This window comes from Engystomops pustulosus, chromosome 10, assembly GCF_040894005.1.
Source record: "Engystomops pustulosus chromosome 10, aEngPut4.maternal, whole genome shotgun sequence".
Lineage (NCBI taxonomy): Eukaryota > Metazoa > Chordata > Amphibia > Anura > Leptodactylidae > Engystomops > Engystomops pustulosus.
The window spans coordinates 35,329,103-35,342,296 of record NC_092420.1 but is presented as its reverse complement, the minus strand read 5'-3'; the positions used below and the strand labels follow the sequence as shown (position 1 = coordinate 35,342,296).

Sequence of the window (13,194 nt, the reverse complement as noted above, 5' to 3'; positions counted from 1 at the left end):
ACATCAGATATATGTGCAACACAATACTGTCAAGTTGCTGTAACAAATGTGTTGCAAACTCTAAGCACCAACTCGCCCCTCTAGGTGCACATTTTTCTAAAGAGTCGGACACTGTGCAGCTGTGACACCAGCTTACAGATGTTCTTATCTGTGCAAAGCAAGACAGAAAACTGGCGCAGCCAGTAACATTTGCTGGGCCATTGAGCAGGGGGTGTAGCTTGAGGAGGTGCAGAGGTTGCAGTCGCAACCAGGCTTAGGGGGCCCATAAGATGTCACTTTCCCATATGAGAAGACTTGTACTATATACCATACATCCTACCTGACATACTAAAGAGTGGAGGACGAGCACCATAATATACATATTATGCTGCACATTGTACAGCATAACATATAAACAACATATATGTGATGTATATATGCTCTATATGTGTGTATAAATGTGTGATTGTAACTTGCACGTGTGAGTATACAAATATGTATATTTCTTAAGTGAGAAGGGGGAGACCATGCAGAAGCCTGCTATGGGGCCCTGCCACTCTTCGTTACGCCACTGATCGGGGTAGAACCTTTCAGTCGATCTGTGAACATGAGCTTATGGACGTTGCTGCCAGCCAGTCTGGCCCAGGTGTGAGAAAATAAATGGTTATTACTGGTAATGTTGTTTCCCTAGGAAAAGAGAGGGATTCCCCAGGTACAGGAAACCTTAGTATAAAAAAAAAAAAAATACTTTTCCGTTCCTCCTTCAGTGTTTACCTAGGACCTAGAAGAGTTTAGTCAATAATATAATAATAAAAAAAAAATTGATTTGGACAGTGTGAGCCAACATGAATTAGAACACCAGGGTGGGAATATACCAGCTTCTGTCGAGGCTTGAGGAAACTGCATAACTGGGAAAAAGTGAGAGGTGTTGTTTGGGAGGACCGGTATCTGTTATACAGGCAGAAGAAGGGTGTATTGTGAAAAGCCCTGGACTTGTCTATAGTTACCTAGGGGTTAATGCAGACATGCAAGCAGGAGTAGTCTGTAAGTATGTTGGCCTAGCTAGCATAGATACCTTTGGGCCGGTTCTAGACAAAGTGTGGCCCTGGGCAAAACTAAAAGTGGGGTCCCAAAATAAAACTATTTTATGACCAGTCAGTCTGTAAGAGGACCACTTTAGTATGGTAAAACAAACTGGGATAATTTTATAGGACAGTGGTGGCGAACCTATGGCACGGGTGCCAGAGGTGGCACTCAGAGCCCTTTCTATGGGCACCCAGGCCAACACCAGAGAGGATTCCAGGTATCTTCCTACAGACCCAAACAGCCTAGGACTTGCTATTTTAAAGTGACAGGACTACAGATCTGCATTAGCATTGTAGCTCCTGCTCCGGCCCTAACAATTCTTCCTGTTTATGGGACCCTGGAGGGAAGCTACAATGATCACCCAAATTTCTTCTAGCTTCTGCTTAATTGGTGTCTTCAGGGTGCGGATATGAATGAAAGCTGTGACAGAGAAGGGAGTATAAATCATAAATTAAATTTCTACGTTGGCACTTTGTGATAAATAAATGGGACTTGGTTATAGTTTGGGCACTCGGTCTCTAAAAGGTTCGCCATCACTGTTATAGGAGATAGATTATAGGGAGATTGATGGGCAGCACTACAGCCTTGCAGCGCTGGTCAACATCTGCAAAAGGTTGAATAGATGGTGAGCCCCATGGGGACAGGGCTGATCTGGCAAACAGTGCAGCGCTGCGTAATCTGTATGATATATATAAATGAAGGAATTATTATAATAGAAGATAAATATGAAAGATGGTAGATTTCTAGATGCAGAACTATAAATTAGATTTCATATACAGAAGATAGATATGAGAGATAAATACAGTAGAAGAGAAAGACGATTGATTGAAAAATAGATAAGAGAAAAAGCGAGATGGTAACTAGACAGATAGATAATAAGCATCTTCACCCGGGAATTCAACCAAGGGGTATTAACCTTTTCTTTGCCAGGCATTTCTGTATACTTTCTTGCGTTATTGGCCACCGTAATTTTTAGAGTTTTGACATTTACAAATAAAATCTAAATTACAGCAAAAAGAATTAAAGTAAACCGCAGCAAACCATATATTTTCTGAAAGCAGACACTTGCCCCATTTTCAAAATTCCATTAAGGAGTTTATAGACATAGGCGCCTTCATGCAATTGTGATTCAAACTTTTTATAAAAAATACTTTGATGGCAAAAAAATGTGCTTCAAACAGAAAATATTTACCTTCACATGTACTAAATTAATAGATGGACATGTATAGAGTTCATATATGCCTCAGATTGATATGTTCACATGAATAAATCATCATAATATCACGAAAAGTGAAATAACTAAATATCTGCTTTTAGCAATTTTAAGACAGTCACAACCTGCAAAATATATCAATAAAACAGAAAAAGTAAAGGCACCCGTAAAACCTATATATTTTTGAAAGCAGACAACCGTGCGATGCATTTGGCAATTAACATTTGACCACCCCCATGTAACTTTGTCCCAAACACAAATTATTGAACAAAAAGTGCATTGAAAATGCCTTGATAACGTACATTTTTACATAAAACTCGCATAGAAGTGGAGGTATATGCACAAATGGGGATTTAAAAATAACACAAAGTGAGCAGATTTATATATACCACAATACACAACATCAAGAATTTACACTCCCTAAAATGCTAAAACAAAAACCATGACATATTTGGTTGCTATCCACAAATGTGTTTAAAAATATATAACGCACAAAATAAAAAGCTCCTATTCTGTCAAAATCAAATTTTCCCCGAAATCACCATGTAAACAAGAATAACTTTTAAATTCATACACAAGCAACTTTGCATGTAAAATATATATACAAATCCAGAATACTTTTATAACGAAAACATACTTTCCTAAAACAGTAAGATGTGAGGAGATCACACATACCCCACATGTGTATATTCACCAAAATAAGCAGCAAAGGGAACTTTAAATCCACAGGGGACACAAAACTAATTTTGCAGAAAATGGCACTGAGCATCACACAGATCTATCGTTGTATGCTCCCTTACACAATGGTCACCCAAATAATAACTATATATCCATAAACCAAGCTAATAAAATAGCAAAAGTCACGATTAGATTGGCGCACAATGTTAATACAATGGCGCACATGTTAAAATGCCGTCAGGAGTGATTTTTATATACAAAAATCGCACCTGAAATTCTCACTTTAAACCTAAAAATCTCTGGATCCATGGCACCTAGAAACACAATTTTAGATTCATTTGAAAGAAGCTGCCCACTTTGCCTACCCATAGTGCGGGCCCTGATTGTATACATGTGTGTAGAGTATACATGGTGATGTGTTTATATATGGATGTTATGCATGTATAGTGTATGTGTGCATATGTCTGTGGTACATGTGTGGGTGTGTATATATTATGTGCGGAATGGGATCACAGTCAGGGTGTAAGTATATGGGGGCCCCGATTCTCAGTTTGCATTGGGGCCAAGTTGAGTTTTGTTACGCAAGTGCCCAGTGTATTAAAAAATACTTGCTATGAACCTTAAGAGGTTGCTCATCGAGCTCATATATATTGTTTGTGAATGATTTGCAGTAGTTTGTGTGTGTGTCATATAACAATGTGGTCTATTGTTGGGGTCCAAAAGGATGGCGCACACAGAGGTGAGTATACTAAAATTTTTTATTCAAGGTCTTTAAAACACAACGCGTTTCGGGGCGTTCTACCCCTTTCTCAAGTGAACAAAAGACTGAGTACAGTGACAGAAAATAAAGAGGAGTTTTAACCCAATGGGGCAAGACAAGTATATAAATAAGTAAATGAAAATATAAGTAAAAAACAAACAGATAAAAAACATGGTAATTATTGGTTGGCTTATACGTTCTTAAATCGTGAACATGGTCGTAAAATTATATCATCATTGGAAGCATCACATCTGTGTATCAACTATAAAATATTGTACAAATAATAAACAAACGGTAATAAAGATTTGTAGATATACATACACACATATTGGACCATAATTTCATATAAGAATACATATAGAGAGATGATAAATAAGGACAAGGTTAGTTACTTACACATATAAGGATATCAAAGATAAAAAAGATAAAAGATCTAAAAATATAAATATAAATACATGGATTAATAGTTTGAGGGCTTCAAATTTACTATGGGTGCTGTGGTGAGCTTAGAAAGAGGTAACAGCGAGTGTGGTCTACTTACCAAATGCTGAGGAAAAAGGTAACAGTGAGTGTGGGCCACTTACCAGATGCCGAGGAAAGTGTGGCTTTCTCCTTGGGCATTGGTGTTTAGTGGGGGAGCCTAGCTTATATTCTGTCAGCACAGGGAGTGGCTTGCGGCTTTTTTTTTTTTTTTTCTTTTTTTTTTTTTTCTTTTTTTTTTTTTTCTTTCTTTATTTGTCAGTGTGCTAGTTTCATTTGAACTTAGCAAGAAGTGTTAAGAATTTGGGGGTATGGCACATGAACAGGGTGTTTGGGTCCTCTTTTGAATTTAGAAGTTATTCTCAAGGGTCTCGTTTAACCCATTGGGAGCCTGGCAGTCCAGTTTATATATCCAAAACATCTCCCTTTGACACAATTTGTTATATCTGCTATTTCCTACTGGAATTTGTTCAATGGGGGTGATTGTAAAACCTGCAAAATCATCCTGATGCTCGATATGACTGTGTCTAGAAACACTGGGGCAGATTTATCAAGCAGTCTGAAAGTCAGAATATTTCCAGTTGCCCATGACAACCAATCACAGCTCAGCTTTCATTTCACCAGTGCTCATGAATATTTTAAAGGGGAGCTGTGATTGGTTGCCATGGGCAATTGGAAATATTCTGACTTTCAGACTGCTTGATAAATCTGCCCCACTGTGTTTTGTGAAACCATTAGTTACGTTGCTTCGATGTTTGTTGATCCTGGTGTTGAGTTGTTGGATTGTGCGGCCTATATACACATATAACAATGGGCACAAGGCCCAAAAAAATATTCAGTGCCCCTTGTGTCGTACCCTCTTCACTATCATATTGATATCCCTATTTGTGAGTTGCCACAGCCCCAAGTATACACCCTGCCCACCCCAGTTTTGCTGTTGTTACTTTGGTTATAATACACCTCACCTGTTAAAGATTTACTTGGACTGTTTCATTTTACCTCCCAATTCTAACGTTATTATGTAAAATGATTAATGACACTATGCAAATATTTTTGGCCGAATTTAAAAAATTTACTAAAGCCAATTAACCTATTAGTATATTTTTGTTATGTGGGAGGAAACCGGAGTACCCGGAGGAAACCCACGCAGACACAGGGAGAACATACAAACTCCATGCAGACGATGGTGAATTGAAGACCCAGTGCTGCAAGGCCACAGTGCTAGTCACCGAGCCTCCGTGCTGCCCAGATGGTAAGATGATAGATGTTACATATCACGGGTCTTCTGGGTGACTTCTCTCTGCTGGGATCTTGGTTGGATCTTTATTGTGACTGATGATGGAGTCGGAGATGTACTGACTGATGTCTTCAGGTGGAGTCTAGGAGGATGATGTCTCCTTTGCAACGGCTGCACACAAACCTCTGTGTGTCTAGAGAGGCTTTCCAGCGTCCAACCCTAGAGAGATAGAAAAGATTATATTAATGATAAAATATATAAACAATTATAGAGCCTCCTTTATTCATTACTGTGAAAACAGTCTGTAGATATTAGTGAAGCAAGCAGTGGTGGTAACTAACACATTGTACATGATCAAATAATAAAGAGAAACTCCTGGAATACAAGAACCTAACACTCCAGGACACGACCCTGGACATTATAACAGCTGGCATCTTACCTGGACTGGCACCCTGTGCACTCATACATGAATGGGTAGTGGATCTCATAGTCGTGGTATCTAGAGATCGGTGGGAGGTCAGGGTGAGCCTGTGCAGCCGTCTGGCAGAAGAACAGCCAACGCCAGCCATGTCCAGCGTTTCCATCTCCATCGATGACCCAGCAGGCAGCATGACACATTTCATGGATCAATGTGTCCCGAAGTCGTGCTGAAGAGAATGTGAGAGAAACTTCCAATTAGTATATAAAGAGACATGGAAGATCTCCGAGCAGCTGTAGTATATGAGGAGACACATACCTGCAGAATCACAGATCTTCTCTGATATCTCTATGATGGCACAAGGATCGCCGATGTCCCCTAGCAATCTGGTGACACCGGCTGTTGACGTCATCCTTTTGTTCCATCTCACTTCCATGTCTGCAGGAAGCTACAAAGAAGGAAGAATAACAATATAGATATAAGAAATATAAGCTTTATGTCTATAATTCTATGATGTATACACTCAATCTACTCATTGTATACCTCATCGTCAAAGACGGTATGGTTAAAAAACTCATAAAGAAGTTTTGTCAGCTCCATTTTGTTCTCATGGAAGTTGTTCACATATTTTGAATGAGGAGAGGCAAGATCTGTCAGGAGACCGTAATTGATGGGACGCTCCGGTCTTCCGATACTGTAAGAAAACATAATAGAAGATCAATATATTCTCAGAACATACACAACATGCAGACTCTACACATCTGATAGCTAAGCTGACAATATAGTGTATAACGAATTATACTGCCACCTAGCGACCAAATAATATGAACCTGATAACATGGTGAATATATAAATACTGTACCTTTCCTCCACCAGCTCAATGCTCGAGGATGGAGAAATCAGATCTGGAAAATATAATAAATAATAACATATCAGTAATAAAAGTGTAATTTATTAGATTCTACTGGGGAGGTGTTTCTGATCATTATAGAAGTGTCCTGTGTACCTGCTATGGGTGGCTGGTAGGGACCAGAGCCACCATCCTCCTCTTCAAGGCTCCATGGAGAACTTGGAGTAAATGGATGAGACTGGAATGAAGAAATAAAAGAGCCAGATTATTATATAGAAGGAAAAGAAACAGTATAAAAGTGTAAGAAATCCTGTAGAGCAGTTTCAGGGCCATAGAGAAGACTGTAGAGAAGCGGCCACTTACCTGATGTAGAGTCTCATCATCGTCCAATGTGTTGGACTCAATAAATGTGCCCTTCTTACTGACCAGAATCTAGGAAGAAAAATATTAACAAATTGACATAACACTGACACTATTACTACTAATATATGAGGGATTGTGCAGTGATTTATCATGAGGATATGTGCCCTGATACATGGCTGGGGGACAAGTCTGAGCCCTACTACAGTATAGGGAGGGGGCAGAAAGCTCCAGAATCAGCTCCTGAGGTGACCCCTAAGTTCTCCTATGCCAGGACCTATGGGGACCCTAGTACTAGGGATAGGAGTGACCCTGCTGTATACATGTAACTAGAACATGGAAAGTCAGCTATAATATCAGGAATGTGGATGTAGTCAGTTTTTATATTATACATATGATATTAAAAATGTAAATATAAAAATGGAACTTACCTGGTCCTCGCTGCCGCTGTCTTCTGTATCAGAAGAAATAACAAAGCAATGTTTTCGCTTTTGCTTGGACATTTCTACACAACTGGATAGCAAATGTCTCGCACCACTAACTCTATAACCCTCAGCGGGTCTGGACGGAATCAGAACCTTTGGAGGTCCTTCATATTGTGAAATCATAGTTTGTGTGACATCACTAATATTCTGGAACATGATGGCTTTTGTTACCTCACGGTTACCATAATACTCACATGTACATTACAGATAGATAGTATATAGACAACCACAGTGATGATAATATAAGCAAAACTGTAATAATTTTGCAGCAATATTATTATATAATATAAGGTAGTAACAGACAGGGCCACCATCATGGGGGTCTATTGAGACTGTGTTCACGGGCCCCCATTTTCCGATCAAAAGGGGTGCCCGAGTGGCTCACAGTACCCACAGCCCCCCCAAGGCAGATCTTCATATGGGCGGGTCCAATATGAAGGTCCACCATGAGTCAAAAAACAAAATAAAGATCTATACTCACCTTTCAGCATCTTCCTCCCGACCCCATGGCTCCATCTGCTCTTCCAGCCTGGGCGCATCACCATGGCGCGGCGGTGTCACGGCCGTGCGACGTCATAGTGTACACACCATGCGGGCCCTTACACTATGACGTCATCAGCCGCAACACTATCAAGTCATAGTGTATGCACCCGAGCCGGAAGAAGGGAAGACGGAGGTGAGTATAGATACTTTTTTCTCGAGGGGCTTGCTGTGGATGTAACACAAATTATGGGGGGGGGGATTTATGCAAGGGGGCATCTGAGGTAGACATTTCCATAAAGGTGGGCATCTGTGGTTGATATTTCATTAGGGACTGTCTATGGGCTGTCTATTGACTTGGGGGGGCTGTCTATGGACTGAGGGTACATGTGCTGAGGGCACTATATACACAGTGGGAACATGCAGGATCTTTCTATATACTAAGGAGACATGTGCTGGGGCTATCTATATACTGAGCGGGCACATGCCGGGGCTATCTATATACTGTATATACTCGTGTATAAGCCGAGTTTTTCAGCACAAAAAATGTGCGGCAAAACCATACCTGGTTGGTTTATGAAATAAAGGTTCAACCCCTTTCAACACTATTTGGAATGCTGCCTCTTCACTTTGATACATTTGGGATTCTTCGCCAAGGAACCACCGGCTACTGCACTCACTGCTTCAGCTGTGCTGCTCAGGACTCTCCTTTGTTCAGATAGATACATAGACAGGAGATAGATGATAAGCATTTTCACCAGGGAATTCAACCAAGGGGTATAAAGCCTTTCACTGCCAGGCATTTCTGTATATTTTGTCGCATTATTAGCCAGAACAATTTTTAGAATTTTGACATTTACAAATAAAATCGAAATTACAGGAAAAAAGAATTAAAGTAAACCGCAGCAAACCACATATTTTCTGAAAGAAGACACTGGTCCCATTTTCAAAATTGCTTTAAAGAGTTTATAGGTTTATAGACACAGGCACCTTCATGCAATTGTGATTCAAACTGAAACAAAATACCTAAAATATGACTTTGATGGCAAAAAATGTGCTCCCAACAGACAACCAGGCGATACATTTGGCAATTAACATTTGACCACCCTCATGTACCTTTGTGGCAAACACAAATTATTAAACAAAAAGTGCATTGAAAATGCCTTGATAACGTACATTTTTACATAAAATTTACATAGAAGTGGAGGTTTACGCACAACCAGGGAGTTAAAAATAATAACACAAAGTGAACAGATTTATATATACCACAATACACAACATCAAGAATTTACACTCACTAAAATGCTAAAACAAAAACCATGACATATTTGGTTGCTATCCACAAATGTGTTTAAAAATATATAACGCACAAAATAAAAAGCTCCTATTCTGTCAAAATCTAATTTTCCCAGAAATTACTATGTAAACAAGAATAACTTTTAAATTCATACACACTACCACCTTCAAGCAACTTTGCAGCAAACGGCAATAAAATGCAAAAATTGCATGAAAATTCAAAATTTCCTCTAAAATATGTACAAATAGAGAATACTTATATAAATAAAACATCCTTTCCTAAAACAGCAAGATCTGAGGAGATCATACAGACCCTACATGTGTATATTCATCAAAATATGCAGGGGACACCAAACAATTTTTGCAGAAAATTGCACTGAGCTTCACACAGATCTAGCATTGTATTATGCCTTACACAATGGTAACCCAAATTAATAACTATAGATCCATAAACCAAGCTAATGAGATAACACGAGTCACTTTTAGAAGTGCGCCATTGTATTAGCCGTACAATAACAAAACCCTCCGCGCTTCATAATTATTTGAGTGAGAACTTCATAGTATAGGTATAAATAATGGAGGTTGGTGTGAAATAAAAACTTTATTCCAGAACATGTGTGTGTTTTTGGTGTTACATAAAGATTTATGGAAATGTTCTGGGTTGTGGTGTTAGTATGTAGCAATCATCATATCAGTCAATTTTCGCAAAAAAAAAAAAATCACAAAATAAAAGGCAAGTGTGTTCTGGATAGGAGAGGGTTAAAAACATGAACATTAGTTCATATTATTCCTTATCAAAATGTAGTAACATGAAAAGTGAATATTTCCATTATCTGTGAGGTGCAGCAGCTCTGTCCTCTATCCTCCTCATATTGTGGCCCCTATGTCCTCTATCCTCCTCATATTGTGTCCATCTGCCCTCTATCCTCCTCATATTGTGGCCATCTGCCCTCTATCCTCCTTATATTGTGGCCCTCTGTCCTCTATCCTCCTCATATTGTGTCCATCTGCCCTCTATCCTCCTCATATTGTGGCCATCTGCCCTCTATCCTCCTCATATTGTGGCCATCTGCCCTCTATCCTCTTTATATTGTGGCCCTCTGTCCTCTATCCTCCTCATATTGTGTCCATCTGCCCTCTATCCTCCTCATATTGTGGCCCTTTGTCCTCTATCCTCCTTATATTGTGACCCTCTGTCCTCTATCCTCCTTGTATTGTGGCCCTCTCTCCTCTATCCTTCTCATAATGTGGCCTGTTTTCCTCTCTCATATTGTGGATCCCCTGTCCCCTCACAGATTGTGGCTCCTCTGTTCCTTGGTTTTTCCTCATTCCCCAGCAGTTCTGCTTCTGCTTTCACTTGCTGAATTGTTGAGCAAAACCATGGTACCGGAGGTAAAGCGACCCAGGAGCACTGGACCTTATTTCAAACTGATTCTGGTAGCCAGGTGAACAATCTGAACCTCAGGACCTGAGGTGACGCGACCCAACTTTTCATGTCCCCATCTTAGAACCTGCTGTAGCTGACCACTGTATAAAGCCCTTTTTTAAAGGACACCAACTGGCATCCTGAACAGCAACTCTACTCCACCTCCACTCTTCTACTGAAGGATGTAAGGAGGCATTGTGTGGGCATAGAAATGAAAAGGAGGAAACAATAATGTCATACTAGATAAGTGATGGCGAACTTATGACACACGTGTCAGTGCTGACACGCGTAGCCATTTTAAGTGACACGCGGCCGTTATACACAGCCAGGTTCAGTAGCCGGGAGGCTGAGAGACTGTCAGCACTGAACTCCCAGCACTCCCCCTCCTCCTCCCCCGAGCCGGCCCATCCCCCTGTGTGAGCTGTGCCTCGTGTCTCCAGGTATCAGCATTGGGCACCGCAAGAGAGGTGACCCGGCAATAGGAGACTCCTCTGCAGCTCCTGGTTGTTCCCCCTCCTCCTCCCCCTCTTCCTCCCCCCTGTGTGAGCTGTGCCTCGGTATCAGCACGGGGCACAGCAGGAGACCTGACCATACATCCGGGAGACTCCTCTGCAGCTCCTGATAGCTGTGGAGGGTGGCAGCACAGTCAGAGGCCACATCGCTGCTGCCCTGTGTGATGTGCCAGCAGCTGCCACCTGTACACTGACCCGCTCCAGAGCAGGGACCAGGGAGGACAACCACTCTCATCATACAGTGAGTAATGTCAGTGTACCTCTGCCGCCTCTGTCAGTGTACCTCTGCCGCCTCTGTCAGTGTACCTCTGCCACCTTTGTCAGTGTACCTCTGCCACCTCTGTCAGTGTACCTCTGCCACCTCTGTCAGTGTACCTCTGACACCTCTACACTGACCATGTCCACAGCAGGGGAGAGGGAGGAAAACCACTCTCATCATACAGTGAGTAATGTCAGTGTACTGTATGACATACAAGCCCTGAAATAGTCACAACGCCTTGCAAATCGCCCTTCACCATGGGTCCACTTAGGATTCCTTCCAAGGGACAGGAAACCACTGAGGAAGGACAGGAGGAGTTTCTTTTTCAATACTCAGGTTTCCTCTCCTTGGGGACGGATCCCTCTCTCAGGTGGTGCCGTTGGGATGAAGAGGACATCAGCCTTATAAGGCCCCTGTGGTTAAACTGCCTGCAACTAAGATAATACTGGGGAAAAGGGGGTTTTCCGGCTTGTGATGCATGCAAATATCTAACATGTGACTCCTCCTTTGCTATATTCTCCACAAAACTCCCCATTAGAGGGTCCTTAAAGGAAACCTACCACTTGTAGTGGCAGGTTTCCGATGGCAATACCGGGCACCAGCTCAGGGTGAGCTGGTGCCGGAGCTTATTTTAGTTAGTGTTTTAAACCGCGGTATCGCGGTTTAAAACACTTTTTAAACGTTATAGCCGGCGCAGGCAGGTACGCGCTCGGCGCTTACCGTGCGCGCGGCTACATAGGAAGTGAATGAGAGCCGCGCGCACGGTAAGCGCCGAGCGCGTACCTGCCTGCGCCGGCTATAACGTTTAAAAAGTGTTTTAAACCGCGATACCGCGGTTTAAAACACTAACTAAAATAAGCTCCGGCACCAGCTCACCCTGAGCTGGTGCCCGGTATTGCCATCGGAAACCTGCCACTACAAGTGGTAGGTTTCCTTTAAGGGCAGCACTTTTCTGTGTTCCTGCTACCTCCCCACGACTTGATAAGGTATCAGCATTACCATGATCATGGTAAAGTTGTACTATTGGAGCGCTAGGCTCTAGCGTAGCAACCTCATTTTGGTACTGTATATTGTGTGTAACCCACTGAGGAGGTTGTGGTTTAACTCCATTATGAAGTGGCGCCTATAAAAGTATGGCTGCAGATGCTGCAGGGCCCAAACATTTGCCAGACATTCCTTCTCTAATGTGGATTAGGATACCTCCCTTCACAAGAGCTTCTGGCTCAGGTAAATAATGAGGTGTTCACGACCCGTTAAGCTTACCTGGCTTAGCATGGCCAAGGCCAAACTGACCGAGCCATAGTCGTTGGCTTATAGTACCATGAAGCTAGAGGGCTGTCTTCAGCACGCAGAAGGCTGTTTCTCAATCATTTATCCAATAGACTCCACACCCAATGGATCCACCCTGGGCAGGCATTTCCAGGAGGGTTTCCACCTCCCCTTCCCCTTTCCAGACTGAGAGGGCTCATGCCTCTCCACTCAAGATGTGCCTTCCTCATGTTCATGTAAAAAAAGGTGCTATCTTTTCCCCAGCGACCATTGAAACCAAAAGGAAGGAACAGGGTGCAAGGGGAGGAAAAGGGGAAAAACACAGCAAATACCGTACATGTAATACTAGATCCCCAGCTCTATACCCAGGTGGCACCTTTCATATAATAGACGCATCCAGTCTAAT

At 41.8% G+C, this 13,194-nt stretch overlaps 1 protein-coding gene across 2 annotated transcripts; it reads right to left on the bottom strand.

Annotated features, from left to right (window-relative positions):
- Nucleotides 1–4,459: 4,459 nt before the first annotated feature.
- LOC140103905 (germ cell nuclear acidic protein-like) lies at nucleotides 4,460–8,043 on the bottom strand. 2 transcript variants are annotated; one of them, XM_072127207.1, is made up of 8 exons: nucleotides 7,493–8,030; nucleotides 7,065–7,133; nucleotides 6,858–6,939; nucleotides 6,714–6,756; nucleotides 6,395–6,545; nucleotides 6,170–6,299; nucleotides 5,873–6,080; nucleotides 4,460–5,652 (listed from the first exon to the last, which is right to left on the bottom strand). In XM_072127207.1, exons 1-8 carry the CDS (start codon nucleotides 7,700–7,702, stop codon nucleotides 5,565–5,567), a joined length of 981 nt encoding a protein of 326 aa, XP_071983308.1. In that variant the 5' UTR covers nucleotides 7,703–8,030; the 3' UTR covers nucleotides 4,460–5,564. The 2 variants fall into 2 exon arrangements, with proteins under 2 accessions (XP_071983308.1, XP_071983309.1); XM_072127208.1 differs by lacking the exon at nucleotides 5,873–6,080 and having other exon boundaries at nucleotides 7,493–8,043.
- Nucleotides 8,044–13,194: the final 5,151 nt, after the last annotated feature.